Raw genomic sequence first — 15,023 nt, forward strand, 5'->3', positions numbered from 1 at the left:
TCTGATTATAACCAAGAAGTTATAATTGACTAATCAAACAGGAATTTTTAAATGATTCTTAATTTGAACTAGTTTTAACTGGTCTAACACTACCATCAGGAAATATGCACTAATATTTTACATGCTACCCATCAAGAAGCTGTAAATTAGACATTTTTAAGTTGTAGCCTGTATTTCCTAAACCGTTTGGAAGCCAATCAGGACAATTTGTCTTCTTCATAAAATAGGCCACTACTTACAGATTTGTCTGCAAAATTCTTATATAAGTGCTCTTCTCATTAAGGAAAACATTGAGTTCCCATGAAATTTTATCCAGTGAAATTAAAATGACAGTCACTTAAGTTAGGTAATTTAGAAGGAAATATCATTATGCAGACCCATTTGCAGTATAGATAATAAAATGGGTAATAAAGAGATGAAGAGATAAGTATTCCTCCTTGTATAGTTCCCCTTTCTAAAGGTTCACACCAAAAGTTAGAATATGTAAACACTAAGGAGTCTTTAGTAAAGAACCTTTTTATCTTTGTTATAGCCGGTGTTTACCCCTAAATTTATGTTATTATAGAACCCATTTTTCCATATGAAAGTAGGTTTATTATTGTTTTTTATTCCATGGTCAATACGTAGTCATTTGTAAAATGTGATTCTAATTCAGAGTTATTAACAAGTTGTTAACTCTTAAAATCATTATTGTAGTTCCATGCTGTTAGTGAACATGTAGGACTCAATTTTTGATAAATATATACTAACATCATTCAAGGCATTAATGATCTCTGGAACATAGACTAAGAGGAATGCCAGAAAAGAAAGACGTCTGCATCTTAATGGATTTTTTATTGTTTTGAGTAAGAGATGGTTTGGTTCACCTGAAGAAATAGTCGACTGCGATAGCCAGCCAGTTTCTTGAACTGTGGGAAGGCAGAGTTACTCTTTTGGATTTATACCCGTTGGTAGAAGGCCTGGAGGGCCTAAAATTTCACTCTGCTAAGAACAGTTTAACATTGAGGAGGAAAAATTTAGTCTTTTCAGTCATCTGTAAGATCACACTGTGAAGTCTAAATCCTTGCTTTATCTTCGCATGCTTATTATCTAATCAAAGTAAAGAGCGGGAAGGCATTGGACCTGGTTGAGGTGCTCTTTTCTTCTGAAGTGCGGATTGTAATATTATTAATTTTGTTTGGGCCTATCATTCTTATCTTTCAGGATTACAAGAGGAGAACTGTTGTCTCTGTTTCTCTCTTTATCATAGTTAGATTTTGTGCAAAGTTAATTACCACTTAATATTGTTAAATAGAATTTACTGCATTCTTATATATTTTTCTGCTTTTCGTTAGCTCCAACCACCGTGAATGTAACACATCGTCCAGTAACTCAGGTGACCACAAGACTCCCTGTACCAAGAGCTCCTGCAAACCACCAAGTGGTTTATACAACTCTCCCAGCACCACCAGCTCAGGCTCCCCTGCGGGGAACTGTTATGCAGGCTCCTGCTGTTCGGCAGGTCAATCCCCAAAATAGTAAGAGCCTCTTTTCTTGTATATGGTTCCAACTTACATGTAGTTCTTCAACATTTAGTTGGAGTGGCTTATTATTTAAGAAATAAAGCTTTATCAATATCCTATAAGCCTACTATATGCCTATGCCTACCCTTAATTGCATCCCTATCACTTTCTATCAGAGGTAACCATCGTTCTTACATTCTGCTTTTCAGTATGGTTTTGCCATCTATATAAGTATCACTAAAAATGTTTATTTTTGCAGAATTTAATAGCAAAGGCAAATCTAGCTGTTTAAAGAACTACAATAATGCCATTATTAGGTGATGGTTTCTAGGAAGAGTCTCTCGTTCACAGTCTTGTTTCAACTTTCCCAAGTTTATAAGAGCTTTCCTTGGGGCAATCAGTCAACACGATGATGAATGAGTTCTGGGAAACTGGGCTCACAACAATCAGTGTACCTGGCAGAACTGTACTATGGGCCAGGTATTGAATCTATGGCGGGAATACGGTTGGGGCAGTAGATGGTTCTAAATTTTCTGCTTCTATTGCCCTGATGTGTGTCAAAACAGTTTTCTGTTGGGTGATGTGAGTATCTTCAGCTGATCACCAGGGCATAGAGAGAAAGAGAGGAACCTCGTTAACACGAGGCGAGGATAACTTAGTTGAGATTTCTCTCCTAGTTAAAAAGATGAGACAGCGGAGATATTTGAGAAGACAGCTTCACTTTGTCTGTCTTTTTAGTCACCCTGCTCCACTCTGGCCTGTTTGCTTTCTACATGTGAAGGCCTATTAGCCTTCTACCACCAGTGTTTCACTCTTCTAGGATGTTTGCACATAGTCCCCTTGGAAGGGATTCCATTTCTTTCTCACTGGTGCTGGATCTCCTGTTCCTTGTATCTCATGTTTTTGTCCTCGTTCTTGATAGAGAACTCTTATATTGGTGGCATATATCCCTTAGTTGCTATGTGAGAAAGAGTTCATGGAGGTAGGATTTTTTTGGTTGCTTGCATATATGAAAATTTATTTATCCTCATGCTTGAATGATATTTTGGCTGAGTGTAGACTTCTAGCTTAGAAATATTTTTCCTTTGAATTTTAAAAATATCACTTTATTGACTTCAAGTGCTTAATTAGTGTTCCACCAAATTTCGAATAGAATTCTGATTTTATCTGTTACCTTTCTTTTGTAGGTGTCACGGTTCGAGTGCCTCAAGCAACTACTTATGTTGTAAACAATGGGCTCACCCTGGGATCAACAGGACCTCAGCTCACAGTGCATCACCGCCCACCACAAGTGCATCCTGTAAGTGCTGAGACCTGGCTTTACAAAATTCTCAACGGTAAAGCTGTCAAATATTAGTGTAGTCAGCAATTTTTCTTTAAACTGGTTATATCGAACAGAAATGATAGATCCTCTCTTTTTCCAGCAGAAGTTTAAGAAAATAGATCTTAGCACTATGAACAAATGTTCCTCGGGATGATGGGCATCGAGGAACATGGCGTTTTCTTTTGGTGGTATACAGTGTACAAAAAGTCCACAGCTGAGCCATGAGAAGTGAAAAAAATGTTTCTAACTTATGGCTAAAAGAGTATTTTTGAGTATTAAAAAGAGTATTTTTAAAAAGTATTTTTTCATATTCTAACTTTATTCTTTTTCTCAAAGCCTTATATCAGTTCTAACTGTTACATTGCTATCACTTTATTGTTTTTAATAATCCAGTGGTATCAGGAATTCATTTTTGAGCTGTAACAGCAAAAAACAAAGATTTTCCCTTAGACTTAGTCTCCAAAACAGTCACATTATCCTGTGACATGATTGTAACATTGTTTGGTATGGTATACCATGTAAATGGAAATGCTGGCTCTATGAAGCTGATATCACTTTTTACCAAGCAAAGCATCCTTTTCTTTTTTTTAATTAATTAATTGATTTTTATTTTTTGATATTTATTTATTTTTTTGAGGAAGATTAGCCCTGAGCTAACATCTTCTGCCAATCCTCCTGTTTTTTCGCTTAGGAAGACTGGCCCTGAGCGAACGTCTGTGCCCATCTTTCTCTACTTTATATGTGGGATGCTGTCACAGCATGGCTTGACAAGTGGTGCCTAGATCCGCACTTGGGATCCTAACTGGTGAACCCCAGGCCACCGAAGTGAAACGTGCGAACTTCACTGCTGTGCCACCAGGCTGGCCCCCAAAGCATCCTTTTTTCAGTACTCAGTAATGGCTAGCATTTATGAGCATTTCCTAATGTGCCAGGCACTGTCAGTACACTGGGTCCTCACATAGGAATCCTCTAGGACTCTTGCTCTCCTTTTTCTATCCTTTATTATAGATACGCTAGCTAATGTACGGAGAGGTTGAGTAACAAGCCCACAGACGTACTTCATAAAAACCCGTGCGTTCCAGCTCCAGAGCCAGTGCTCTTAACAGCTATTTTTTTTTATTGTTCCACTACAATGAAAACATTAATATTAATGGAGTACTTATTATATACCAAGTACTCTATTAAGTACTTTACATGTATTTTTTTATTTAATCCTTAAAACCCTGTGAGGATTATTGTTCTCCTTTTGGTGGAAAGAGAATACAGTGTCACAAAGATCTTATGTGGTTACTTGGTGTCGTTACCCAAAGTAGTGTCAGAGCCATAGCTGTTTTCAAACTTAGCTGTCTGATCCCAGCACCTCCAGAGTCATTTCACAGTGCTTCAGATCTGGCCCTATTAGGGTATGTGGCAAATACACCATTACTGTTACTTGCGTCTATAAATAATTTCTTTCATTCCATAGTCTTTCAAAAAATACATAGCAAAAATCTTTTATACCATAGTTTTACAAATTTGTGCCCATCAGACCTTTTTTTTCAAAAACAGGATTCCATGTGTATTGTCTTAGAATAAACTCTCTCTCAGAGGAGAAACTTATTTTACTGTAATTTTTTAAATGTTTTTAAATGGGAATTTTCAAATATATATAGAAGTAGAGAAATGAGTATCACGATTCTCACATACCCATCACTCGTCTTGAACAGTGGTCAGCACTGGGCCAGTCTTAGTTCATCTGCAGTGCTACAACCCATGTCTACACTGGATTATTTTGAAGCAAATCCCTGATATCATATTATTTTATCTGTAAAATTTCACTGAAAACCTCCATTGCAAAGGCAAAAGGAAAACAAAGCAACAACTCAATTGACTTAACTGGTTTTGGGATATGAGCAGATTCAGAATCCTAGAACTTTAAGAATTAGGAGAGAGATTACAGGCCATTTAAGCTATTGTCAAACTCCTAAAATCCCTGTGCTCTTTCCAGTCAAGTTCATGGCTTCAGGCCTCTTCTCTTAGATCTTGCTGGCTATATGTTTATTTAATGTTATTTACTTAAGTGATTGTCATTTTAGGAAAAAAGATCAGCTGAGGGAGGAAATAGCAGCAGCATGGCCAGTATTCAGATCAGCTCTACTTCTCTAGCTTTCAATGTTATATATATATTTAAATTTGACGTTTTTCCCCTCTAACTTTCTTTTAACTTTTTAACTGTGGATTGTACCTTTTTCTGGATGTGTATGTGAAGTTTTTCCACTAGGCATATGAATTTCAGCAGATTTGCATTCCTTGAAATTATTCAGCATATCCTTTTCAGTTCTTACTATATGCAGATTACTGGTACTAAGCTTTGAGAAGGCATGGAAATTAAAAAGATATCAGACCTTCGCAGAAGTCGCTATTTAGTGTATGCAAATTATCCATTTAATGAAATACATATTAAAACAGTTTTTATTAAATGAATTTCAGTTAAGGAAATCTTATTTGTTTCATGATTTCCAATCTAAAGTCAGTGAGCAATGATATGTTTCACTTGGGAAAATAATCACTCATATCCGTATTTCCTGGCTGTCACTTGAATTATTTTTGAAAAAATTATCAGTGTAATCTTAAAGCCAGACGTAATAATAATAATAATAATAATAATATCCATTTGTTAGACAAGTCAGTTTGACTTCCTAAGCTTAGTATTCGTGCTTTTTCATCGTCTGGCCTTAACCTGCCTTTCTGAATTTCTCTTTTCTTCTTCACATACCCTAGGTCTAAGTAAAAGTTATTACTTCTTTTTGCCCATAAGTCCCCTCCTGTTCCTCCCCATGCCTTTGTTCAGGCTTCACCTTTTGGCAGAAAGGTACATAACTATTTCTGCATTTCTAAATTCTATCTTTCATAGTCCACTTTAAATGTCACCTTTTTTGTGCAGACTGACCAAGAACATAATATACATTCAGCATTAAATGTGCTTATTTGTAAGAATATGCTTCTGTCTTTAGGTGGAAAAACAGCTTAAAAATGAAAGTAGAGTGGAATAATCAAATTGCATATGATAGACTGCCACACATGATATTAAAAAACGTTACGTTATACTAAAATGAGAATCTGTAACATAGGTAGAGAATTAAATCATAAATTATTTTGTTAGAAGTAGATGATTATTTCAGTTTCTGTCAAGATGATGTTCCATCAGCAAGGGCTTTTGTTTTCCAAGGAAAACTCAATATTTTAGATCTAGAAAGTATAGCAAGAGTAACCTCAGCACCATGGTTTGGGATGTGATTGGTTACAAATCACCAAATAAAACTTGCCGTATGTGATACAGTGTTTGGTATTTCCCAGATTCTTGACATAAAATGCTCTCTCTCTAAATGATTTCTAAGGTGTTTGAGTACTAGCATTCAGGAACAGTCCTTTCTGTGATTATTGTAAATCGACGTGACTCTTCTTTTGTTAGGAGCCCCCACGCCCTGTGCACCCAGCACCCTTACCGGAAGCCCCACAACCACAGCGTCTTCCCCCAGAAGCTGCCAGCACATCTCTGCCTCAGAAGCCACACTTGAAGTTAGCACGAGTTCAGAGTCAAAATGGCATTGTACTGTCATGGAGTGTCCTGGAGGTGGATCGGAGCTGCGCCACTGTGGACAGCTACCATCTCTATGCTTACCATGAGGAACCCAGTGCCACTGTGCCCTCACAATGGAAAAAGATTGGAGAAGTCAAGGCACTTCCCTTGCCCATGGCATGCACTCTCACCCAGTTTGTGTCTGGCAGCAAGTACTACTTTGCAGTGCGAGCCAAGGACATTTATGGACGCTTTGGACCTTTCTGTGATCCTCAGTCGACGGATGTGATCTCTTCTTCCCAGAGCAGTTAAACCTTGCAGCCTTTATCTCTTCTTCTTTCAGAATTTCCACTTTCGGTCTTGTTTTAATCTTGTGCATGATATCCATTGTAAAATCCACATTGTGCAAGATTTCTTGGACAGATGTGTATATACACTACATTTGTTTATAATCAGAAGTAAAATAAACTCAGCCCATAAAGCAAGAATCTTTTGGACAATTCAAGCTTCAAGGTTTTGAAATGTAAATGTGCACCTTGCTTTAGTTTTGAGGCTGGGAAATATGTGTGGGTGTTTGTGTGTGTTTTTCCCTATTTATATGTTTACTGCAGTGGAATCTCCCATTTTCATTCTCAAATTGACTTCTCTTCCGCTATGAAGTAAGTAGGTCAAAGGATCTGAGGTATGTAACTAGCATGGTTCTCTTCTGAGGGATCTGTAGGTTTACAGGTAAAGGATTTACACTGAATCTAAACAAAACCCAAAGAAAGAAAGAAAAAAAGTGGTAAATAGTTTGAAATAGGTTAATTTGAACACAGGAAATGATCTGTTCATCTTTTCTTTTGTCTCTTCTGGGTTGTTAATTAGGTGAAAAAGTTCTACAACTGCCCCTCCCTTTTCTTACCTGACTTTTACATTTATTTTGTGCCTTACAGATTAACCGCAGATACAAACACAGCCATTTGTGCATGGTCGTTTACTCTTCCCTTTCAGCCTTTCGCCCTTTGTTTCTCCTTCATCTCCACAAAAACAGAGCACATTCCCCTCAAATAAATTTTAAACCAAGTCTTTTATATATATTTTCATCAATGGTATTGCTACGTTTAACTCCAAAAATTTGACTTGCTATTTTTTTTAAGAATATAAATGCTTTTATTTTTGGTCACTATTTAAATTAACTCTGTATAAAGTGGACCAAGAGAAGACCGTATTCATATTGTGTAAGAAAAATTTCCTTCAAACATATTTTAGTATGTATGTTGCACACTGTTAGAAATTATGAAAGCGGTTCTATTTCACTTTATCACCCAAAGCATAGTAATCTTTCAAAGGAAGTAAACCATAAAATTCACAAAATACGGTGAGCCAAAATATCAAAGGGAAAATCCATTTCCTCTTTTTTCTCATATCATTCTTTCTGTTTTAACCTTTTAACTTTGTTTTGATGGTGCCAAGTTTTGTCTGATTTACCCTGTGTGAACTTTGGATAGAATTTAAAATAGATCCTCCGGGGTCGTTTTATATAAGAATTAGACATAACGTCTGCGCATCTCTGTTCCTCTTCAAAGTTAATCAAATTCAGCATGGGTCATGGATTTTCACCATGAGTACCAGCTCTGCTGGTGTCAGGTAGGTGTTTGAATGTAGACAGTTTAGGACCAGAGAGCTGGGCTAAGTTTGGGGATGAGAATGTGGTTGGCAATATTTTGAAAGGACTTCATGGAGTTTGTGAAATAATTTTTCAAGTCATCTTTCCTTACCACATTTGAATTTGTGCTCCTACCTTCTCAAAATGAAATAGCCATTAATTTTACCTGGAATTATAGGAGGGAGTTATCCCTTCTGTTAGTGCTGCTTTGTTTGCAACTTTGATGGCTTATAGTAGGGAGCACTCTAGTTGTAAAGGTCAGTGTGCTGTCGCGTTAGGTGTAAAGTTTGACTGATACTCAAGAAAGCCTGTAGATTGCCAAAATGTAAATGCTCCCAAACCTTTCTTTCACTGTCAGAAAATGAGACCGCAATGAGCAAGTTTCCATGAGTCAAATTTGCCAACCAACTGTGTAGATGTTACTCATTCTGGGACTAATGATGATGGTAAAGAAGTTGCCAATGTCATGCCAATGGAAATTTCAAAAGGGAGAACCCTTCTGGATGTGTGTGAACACCTCTCTATATCTGCATGTATGTATGTTTTTACCTGCAGTGGTTGCAGTGTCAGTTATATGTTGAAGATCATTTCTGTCTACAGAATAGAAAGCCCATGTTCAAAATTGTTCTTTATTGGCCGGTTTTATGGTCACGAGACAGCAATTTGCTTACCTAGCCTAGATAAGGTTCCCTTAGTGGATGTTTTTATTAATATTCACTAATCTTTTTTTTTTTTTTTTTTACAAAAGCTTTGATGGCATTATATAATCAGGTGAAAAAAGCCCAGTAGAATGAAAATATTGCATTATTTTAGCCTATATTGTGTGTTTTCTAAGGAAAAAAATCTCAAATATTAACCCTAAAAATAGATTTACTACAGTAAAGTAAAGCTTTTTATTCCAGATGGTGGAAGGAAGGGACAAAAAGAGATTGTAATTATTTGAGGAAAAAGTATATTATAAGATGGTCCCCTCAAATTATGGGACTTTTGGGCAACAGCTATATAGGATTTGCTGAAAGGTGCTGGGCTAGAACTATAGGCTTTTATTTGGGGGAGGTTTTAATGTTGATGAGTGCTGGTTTTTTGTTTGGTTTGTTTCTTTGGGGAGAGAGAATGGAGGACTCAACTAGAAATAGCTACTGATTACAGACTTTTTTCTAGCAGTTCACACCTCATGGTACCTTTTGTATTTCACAGTACCTTTTCACAAAGTATTACACGTGAGCTTGATTATCCCATTTTGGGAATGCAAGTTTGCTACATTTTTAGCCTGACAATACTTGTGTAAGTATTGCCTTATTGGAAATCCTGGAAACTTCTGATATTTCAACCTGAGATGTAGGATGTTTATATGGCATTTAAAGGTAACAGTGATGTTTGTTACTCCCTACTTTGCACTTTGTCAGAGTAATTTTCACCCTGTTTTAAGTGTGAGTAAGCCTCTTTTTAAAATTATGTTCTTGCTAGTAAATTTATAAATTACATACAAAGGCAAAATGTGTTGCTAACAGCTAACTTTATGAGGTAACTATCTCCCTCTATTTCTCTAGAGTTACTTTTTAAAATATGCAGAATACTGTGTACTGTTTAACACAGTAGAAGTTTATGAGAGAAGGGAAGAGTAGAACTTTCTTGCTGAAAAGTGAACATTTATTGGGATACTGTTGGCCTCACAGAGAGGTGTTCCCCTCTCCTCACCCACATTGTCAGATAGTAGATGAAAAGTCTGATTGAAAAAAAGTGACCTAAAGCAGGGAGCTTAGACCCTTAGGGACATCTGTCTGTGGGAGTCTTTAGGCAGGCTGCTCCACGTGGTTCTCTTACTGTCCTGGATAAGTGTTAACTTTGGTTTCGTTGTTTGCTCTTTTGCTTACATTTTCTGAATTATCATTTATGCAGCAAGGTGAGTGCTAATATTGCATGATATGCATTTATCTTGTTCCATGAATTTTCCAGTACTGTACAAGATTAACATGATAATGCCTGTGGTATCCTCTCTCACCTTTGTACACTGTGATCTTGGCAGTGCAGAGTACTGCAGAGACTTTCCAAGTGTTCTCCCCAACTTTCCTTCCTGGGCTACTAGTGTCCTGTGATTTGTTATTTTAACTTTGTCATTGACCAGTCTTTGGCCAGTTTTATTCTAATTTCTGGAAAAACCATGTCCCAGTATTAGAGTAGATAACTCTTGCAGATAACTCTTACATAAAACCACTGTATGATTTTGCCTTCCTTACGATTTTACTGGGCAAATGATGCCCCCTGCCCCCTTTTTAAATTTTGGGACAAAAGAAAAGATTAGAAGAATTCTCAAGTTTTGTTAGTGTGGCAGACTTGTCTAATTCCTACAACTTATTCCCCTTGAGCCAGCCAATGGGGAGGAATAGGAAGATACAAATACCTGGTTTGTCTTCTTGTCTTCAAATAGTTTTATCATGCTAAATATAAGGTTATGTTAATTTGTAGAGTCAACTAAGTACCTATCATTTATATTTAAATGCTGTCTTTTTTTTTTTTTTTTTTTAAGTTTTGTTTGTAAATAAGGTAACTGGGCAATCAAACACCTTTTGGGTATCCTGGCTTTAGTATTTTATCAGCCATTTCAAAATTAAATATAAAAACAAATCCTTTGTAGGATACTTGCATCCTGATTTTTCTTTATGACAGTTGCAAGTGTAAATAATAAGACAATGTAAGACCTTCCTAATGTCTAATATAAACTGGGCTATAGCAGTTTGCCCTATTTTTATTAGGTTTTGAAGGTTTTTGTGGGTTTTTTCTTTTTTAAATGTACAGTAGAGTGGTGTCTGTATAAGTGTTAACTGTAGTGGGATTTTGTCCAGCAAGCCTGAAATTTATACTTTGAAATAAAACTACTGGATTTGTAACATTCTGAGTGCTCGGATTTCTTTGGGATTATTCTCAGCCCTGTGTTTCTTTCTTTTGAAAGTCTCTCAGCTTGTTAAGAATCACCCGTTAGTCTGTACAGTACGGCCGGTCTACCTCCTTGGCAGTACCACGGCACTCACAGCACATCCAGTTCTCCAGCTTTGAGAGAAAAGTTGTCATGCAGTTGCTCCCAGATTGGCTACGCTGCTTTGAACTAAAGGGAGCCAACATTAAGGTTTGCTCTCTTGTGTGCCTGGCCTGCACGACAGAAAGACTCAACGATGCTTGTTAGTACCCAGAAAAACCACTAACTGCATTTCTAGTAGAAGTTCCTTTGAAAAGGCAGCCCCCGCCCCTCTCGCCCAGGGCTTTGTCATTAAGTGTATTCAGTCAGGGGAAGGAGAAGGAGCATGGAGCAGTACAGGTTCTTGGGCCAGGCCTGGAAGTGGCACTCATCTCAGATTCCATTGGCAAGAACTCTGTCACATGGCACAACTGCCTGAGGGAATCTGGGAGATGTGGCCAGGCATAAAAGGAGAATATGGATTTTGTTGAGTGGGGAAGCAGTTTCTGCCATACCCTCTTGTATATGTTTGCGTGCTGAAGCCTGGTATTGTTATTTATCAGATACAATGCTGCTTCTACAGTGCTCCACCCCATAGTGAATGCTTGTTAAAAACTATAGAATCAACAGTGGAAAATGAAAGTGACACAGAATTTAATATATTTTATTCACACTAATTTTGAATGAAAAAACGTAACTAAAATAGTGCCTTTGGTATCTTATTTGCAGCCTTCCATTCCCTCATCTCCTTCCTTTTACGTAAGGTTTCAAGATTGGTTTCATGGTAATAAAATCAAAGTTGTAGGCCTCTGGCATGCCCTCATGGAGAGTTTTGTTGAACCGGTTCCAGTGAAAAACAGGGAGACCACCTTGTACGGTGGGACCACTAATGGCATAGGCTGTGTACTTTGATGCTAGATAGATATCTGCCACCTGGAAAGAGAGGAGAGGAGCATTTTAGAAAACCATGTGGACAAAACTTGACTAAATCCCTGTTTTTCATTGTTTTTTTTCCTGCTCTTTTTCCAAAGTCACAATATTAGCCCCCTTTAAAACAAAATCTTGCAGGCTTCCACGATATGGTCTTCTGTATCTATTTGGTATTCGAATGTGAACCGCCTAGTAGAAGAGTGTTAAACTAACGTAGCCAAAAGTGAGATCTGGAGTCAGATTACTCATATTCGGAATTATAGTTCCAAAACTTACTTCAAAATAAGCCCTATATGACTCAGTTTCCTCAACTGTAAAGTAGGCTAAACACCTTACTTCGTAGAAGAGTTATCATGAGGATTAATGAGAGCAAATGCTTGGAGCAGTGCCTGGAATATATTAATTCCTCAATAAAAGTTATTCGGGGCAGTAACAAGAGTTTTAAAGTAGAAAAGGCTCAATATGAAAAAGTGATATCAAAAAGGGATCCACGGTTCTCAAAAACACCTAGACACCGAGTAGCAGCAGATCTCAGCCTTAGAGGGAATCCCCCCATACTCAAATGGCTCAAGAGAAAGGCAATTTTTTAAGAATATCCTTCAACTTTTTTTGATGAAAAATTGGCAGGCTCTTGTCTCCAGAAGAAGGTAAAATTGGCAAATGGAAGCTTGGCTTGGGTTCTCCCAAGCAAGGCAGCAGCGGTAATTTTCTTCGTGGGTTCTAGAATGGATATAACACTTTTCGCACACTTTACCAAATGTTTGCAAATACCATTAAAAAGAAAGAAATGCCAAAACATTCACTGGGGCGTCATGTGTGCCAGGCTTTCCATCCATCCTCTAAATTTTTTTCTACTTAACACAACATACTGAGAGTCATCAAGGCTAAAGCTTTGCCATCATCGCATAGCTAAAAGTGGGTTGAGTAGGAACTCAGACTACCCTAAAGCATCTCCTGTTTAGGCATTAGGCTGATGGAAAAACTAATGCACAGGGGCTCAGCATTCTTACAGTTTTCAGAGCTGATGATAGAAGAGTTAGCTCCACTTCTAACATTCCAGAATTTAGGACTGGAGATGCAAATGAAAAGACACATGCCCCAGCCCAAAGTGCGAAAGGATGTGCTAGAATGATTATTTCCACCAACTAAATGACTAACTCATACCCTGGAACACCCAAAACCCAGTGGTGTCCAGGTAAATTTTTAACCACCAGCTCTCTAAGGAACGAAGGCCGTAGTTTGTAGTGTTTGCTGATTTTCATGCTATAAATACTCCCACCATTGCTGATTTCAATCAACATGATGTCAACTGATTTTAGCAATTAGTTCTCACAAGTCTATATGAGCTGGCTTCAGCCTACCACTGCAAACCTATATATTACCTATATTATGGGGCATATTACAGCACTTATCAATTCTAACATGGTGAAAACCCTTTAGTGCTTTGGGCATCTGGTCCAATACTTGTTCCTTCAGTTAAATTCAATTCCTGTTTAATGTGAAATCACACTGCTCTCAATAATACGTTCTTTGGACTTTGGGCCAGTCTGGTAAAACTTAAGACCTCAACGTTATCACCATCATGATGATGATGATGATTGTGTACATTTACGAATAACCCACTAAGTATTGTTCTAAACCTTTTATAGATATTATATGTTTATTCTTCATAACAACCCAATGAGGCAAGTACTGCTATTTCCATTTCACAGATGAGGAAACAGAAGCATTACAAGATTATGTGATTTACTAGTAAGTGGCAGAGCAGGGACTAGAAGTTAGGCAGTGGGACCTACCACCAGAATCTCTGAAAAAGCTGACTCCTGAATTGAGTTTATGGTGACAGACTTTGCTGTGCTTTATGCCACAAAAACCTCTACAGCTTTGCCTGTGACTAGGCCTAGGTGCTGGTGGAAATTAAATTCAAAAGCCAGTAGCATATTACCTTCGTATCGTAGCAGCCTCCAGGACTCGGGTTCTGTGAGTTCAGGTCCTCACGGCAGCAGATGGTGTTGCAGGGATCGCCCCTACTGTAAGGATCCTTCTCATAATCTAGGAAACAGTGACGGGGAGAAGAGTGAATACTGGCTATTCTGAGATAACCCTTGTCCCCGCTAAGCTTCTGGGACCAGTTAAAGCCTAGATAATCAGAGAGTATACCCCAGAGACCTCCTGCGCCCAGCCTGCTCCCAGATCAGAGGTCCTCTTGGTCTGTACTAGGAGCTGCTCCAGGCCCAACCTGCTCCCAAGAACCTTGCACAGTGAAGAGTGGATGGAAGAGAGATGATAGAGGATAAATGTGCATTGATTTTTTTTTCAACAAAATAAATACAAATTTGACTTTGATACTGTTCATCAAAAATAAAGTACTGATGAATAATTTTTGTTTTTTTGGCTGCTTTTGTCCTTGGAAGAAAACCTGTGTTTGAGGGGCGGGGTAAAAAAAGTACCCTGTATGAGTTATTTCTTCTGTGTTTTACATAGAATGTTTTCAATTAAAAAAAATCTGTAGAATCTTCTTCCCTGTCATTTTATAAGGGAAGACAAAATTCTATTTGTTGAATATAAATATGTATAGTATTAATTGAATACTAAATACTTAGTTCAATAACTTCTTATAATTCCTTCTAGTACAGAGATGATAAACTTACATGGATTCTTTATCCATGTGGAAGAAAAGGAGTTTTGAAGAATGATTCTTGAGAAATGTGCTACGTACTGTTGTATCGCATGATATATTTCATGGACTCCACATCAGTCACTTTCCCTTGGTCGCGCCGGAAGATTTTGGCTCGTGGAGCCAGATCATAAGAGAAGTCCAAACCCAGCTTCTGAACCAGCATTGGGTAGCCACTCCAGTTGTAGATTTTTTCATGGAAAGGAATGTTGTAGGAGGGCCAATATCCTGATTTGGAACAGAAGGGAAGGAAGGGTGGCATTGACAGGGGGAGAGAGAGAGGAAAAAAGAAAGAAGGAATGAAAGAAATGTTATTAATGACAATTTCTTATGAAAATTGGCACAGGTGTGTCATTACGAAACGATATTATACAGAAAATAAAACTTTGAATGTGAACCCTGGCAGTCAAACCGATCCTTTTAAATCTAC

General features: G+C 37.7%; 2 protein-coding genes across 38 annotated transcripts in view; one reads left to right on the forward strand and one right to left on the reverse strand.

The window, feature by feature from the left end:
* Positions 1 to 10,921, forward strand: part of ATF7IP (activating transcription factor 7 interacting protein) — a 113,732-nt gene extending 102,811 nt beyond the window's left edge. For all 37 annotated transcript variants that reach the window (XM_001501672.7, XM_070269952.1, XM_070269947.1 and 34 more), the window contains 3 exons: positions 1,335 to 1,517; positions 2,690 to 2,802; positions 6,278 to 10,921. In XM_001501672.7, the coding sequence (XP_001501722.4) occupies positions 1,335 to 1,517; positions 2,690 to 2,802; positions 6,278 to 6,697 (716 nt within the window). In that variant the 3' untranslated portion in view covers positions 6,698 to 10,921. The remainder of the gene's footprint in view (positions 1 to 1,334; positions 1,518 to 2,689; positions 2,803 to 6,277) is intronic.
* Positions 10,922 to 11,629: 708 nt separating this feature from the next.
* The window catches only part of PLBD1 (phospholipase B domain containing 1), a 50,278-nt gene continuing 46,884 nt past the window's right edge, over positions 11,630 to 15,023 (reverse strand). Inside the window, exons 9-11 of the mRNA XM_005610952.4 lie at positions 14,636 to 14,821; positions 13,862 to 13,968; positions 11,630 to 11,919 (exon numbers count right to left, since the gene is read on the reverse strand). Of these exons, the coding sequence (XP_005611009.1) occupies positions 11,728 to 11,919; positions 13,862 to 13,968; positions 14,636 to 14,821 (485 nt within the window). The 3' untranslated portion in view covers positions 11,630 to 11,727. The remainder of the gene's footprint in view (positions 11,920 to 13,861; positions 13,969 to 14,635; positions 14,822 to 15,023) is intronic.

Source organism: Equus caballus, chromosome 6 (genome assembly GCF_041296265.1).
Source record: "Equus caballus isolate H_3958 breed thoroughbred chromosome 6, TB-T2T, whole genome shotgun sequence".
NCBI classification, from domain to species: domain Eukaryota; kingdom Metazoa; phylum Chordata; class Mammalia; order Perissodactyla; family Equidae; genus Equus; species Equus caballus.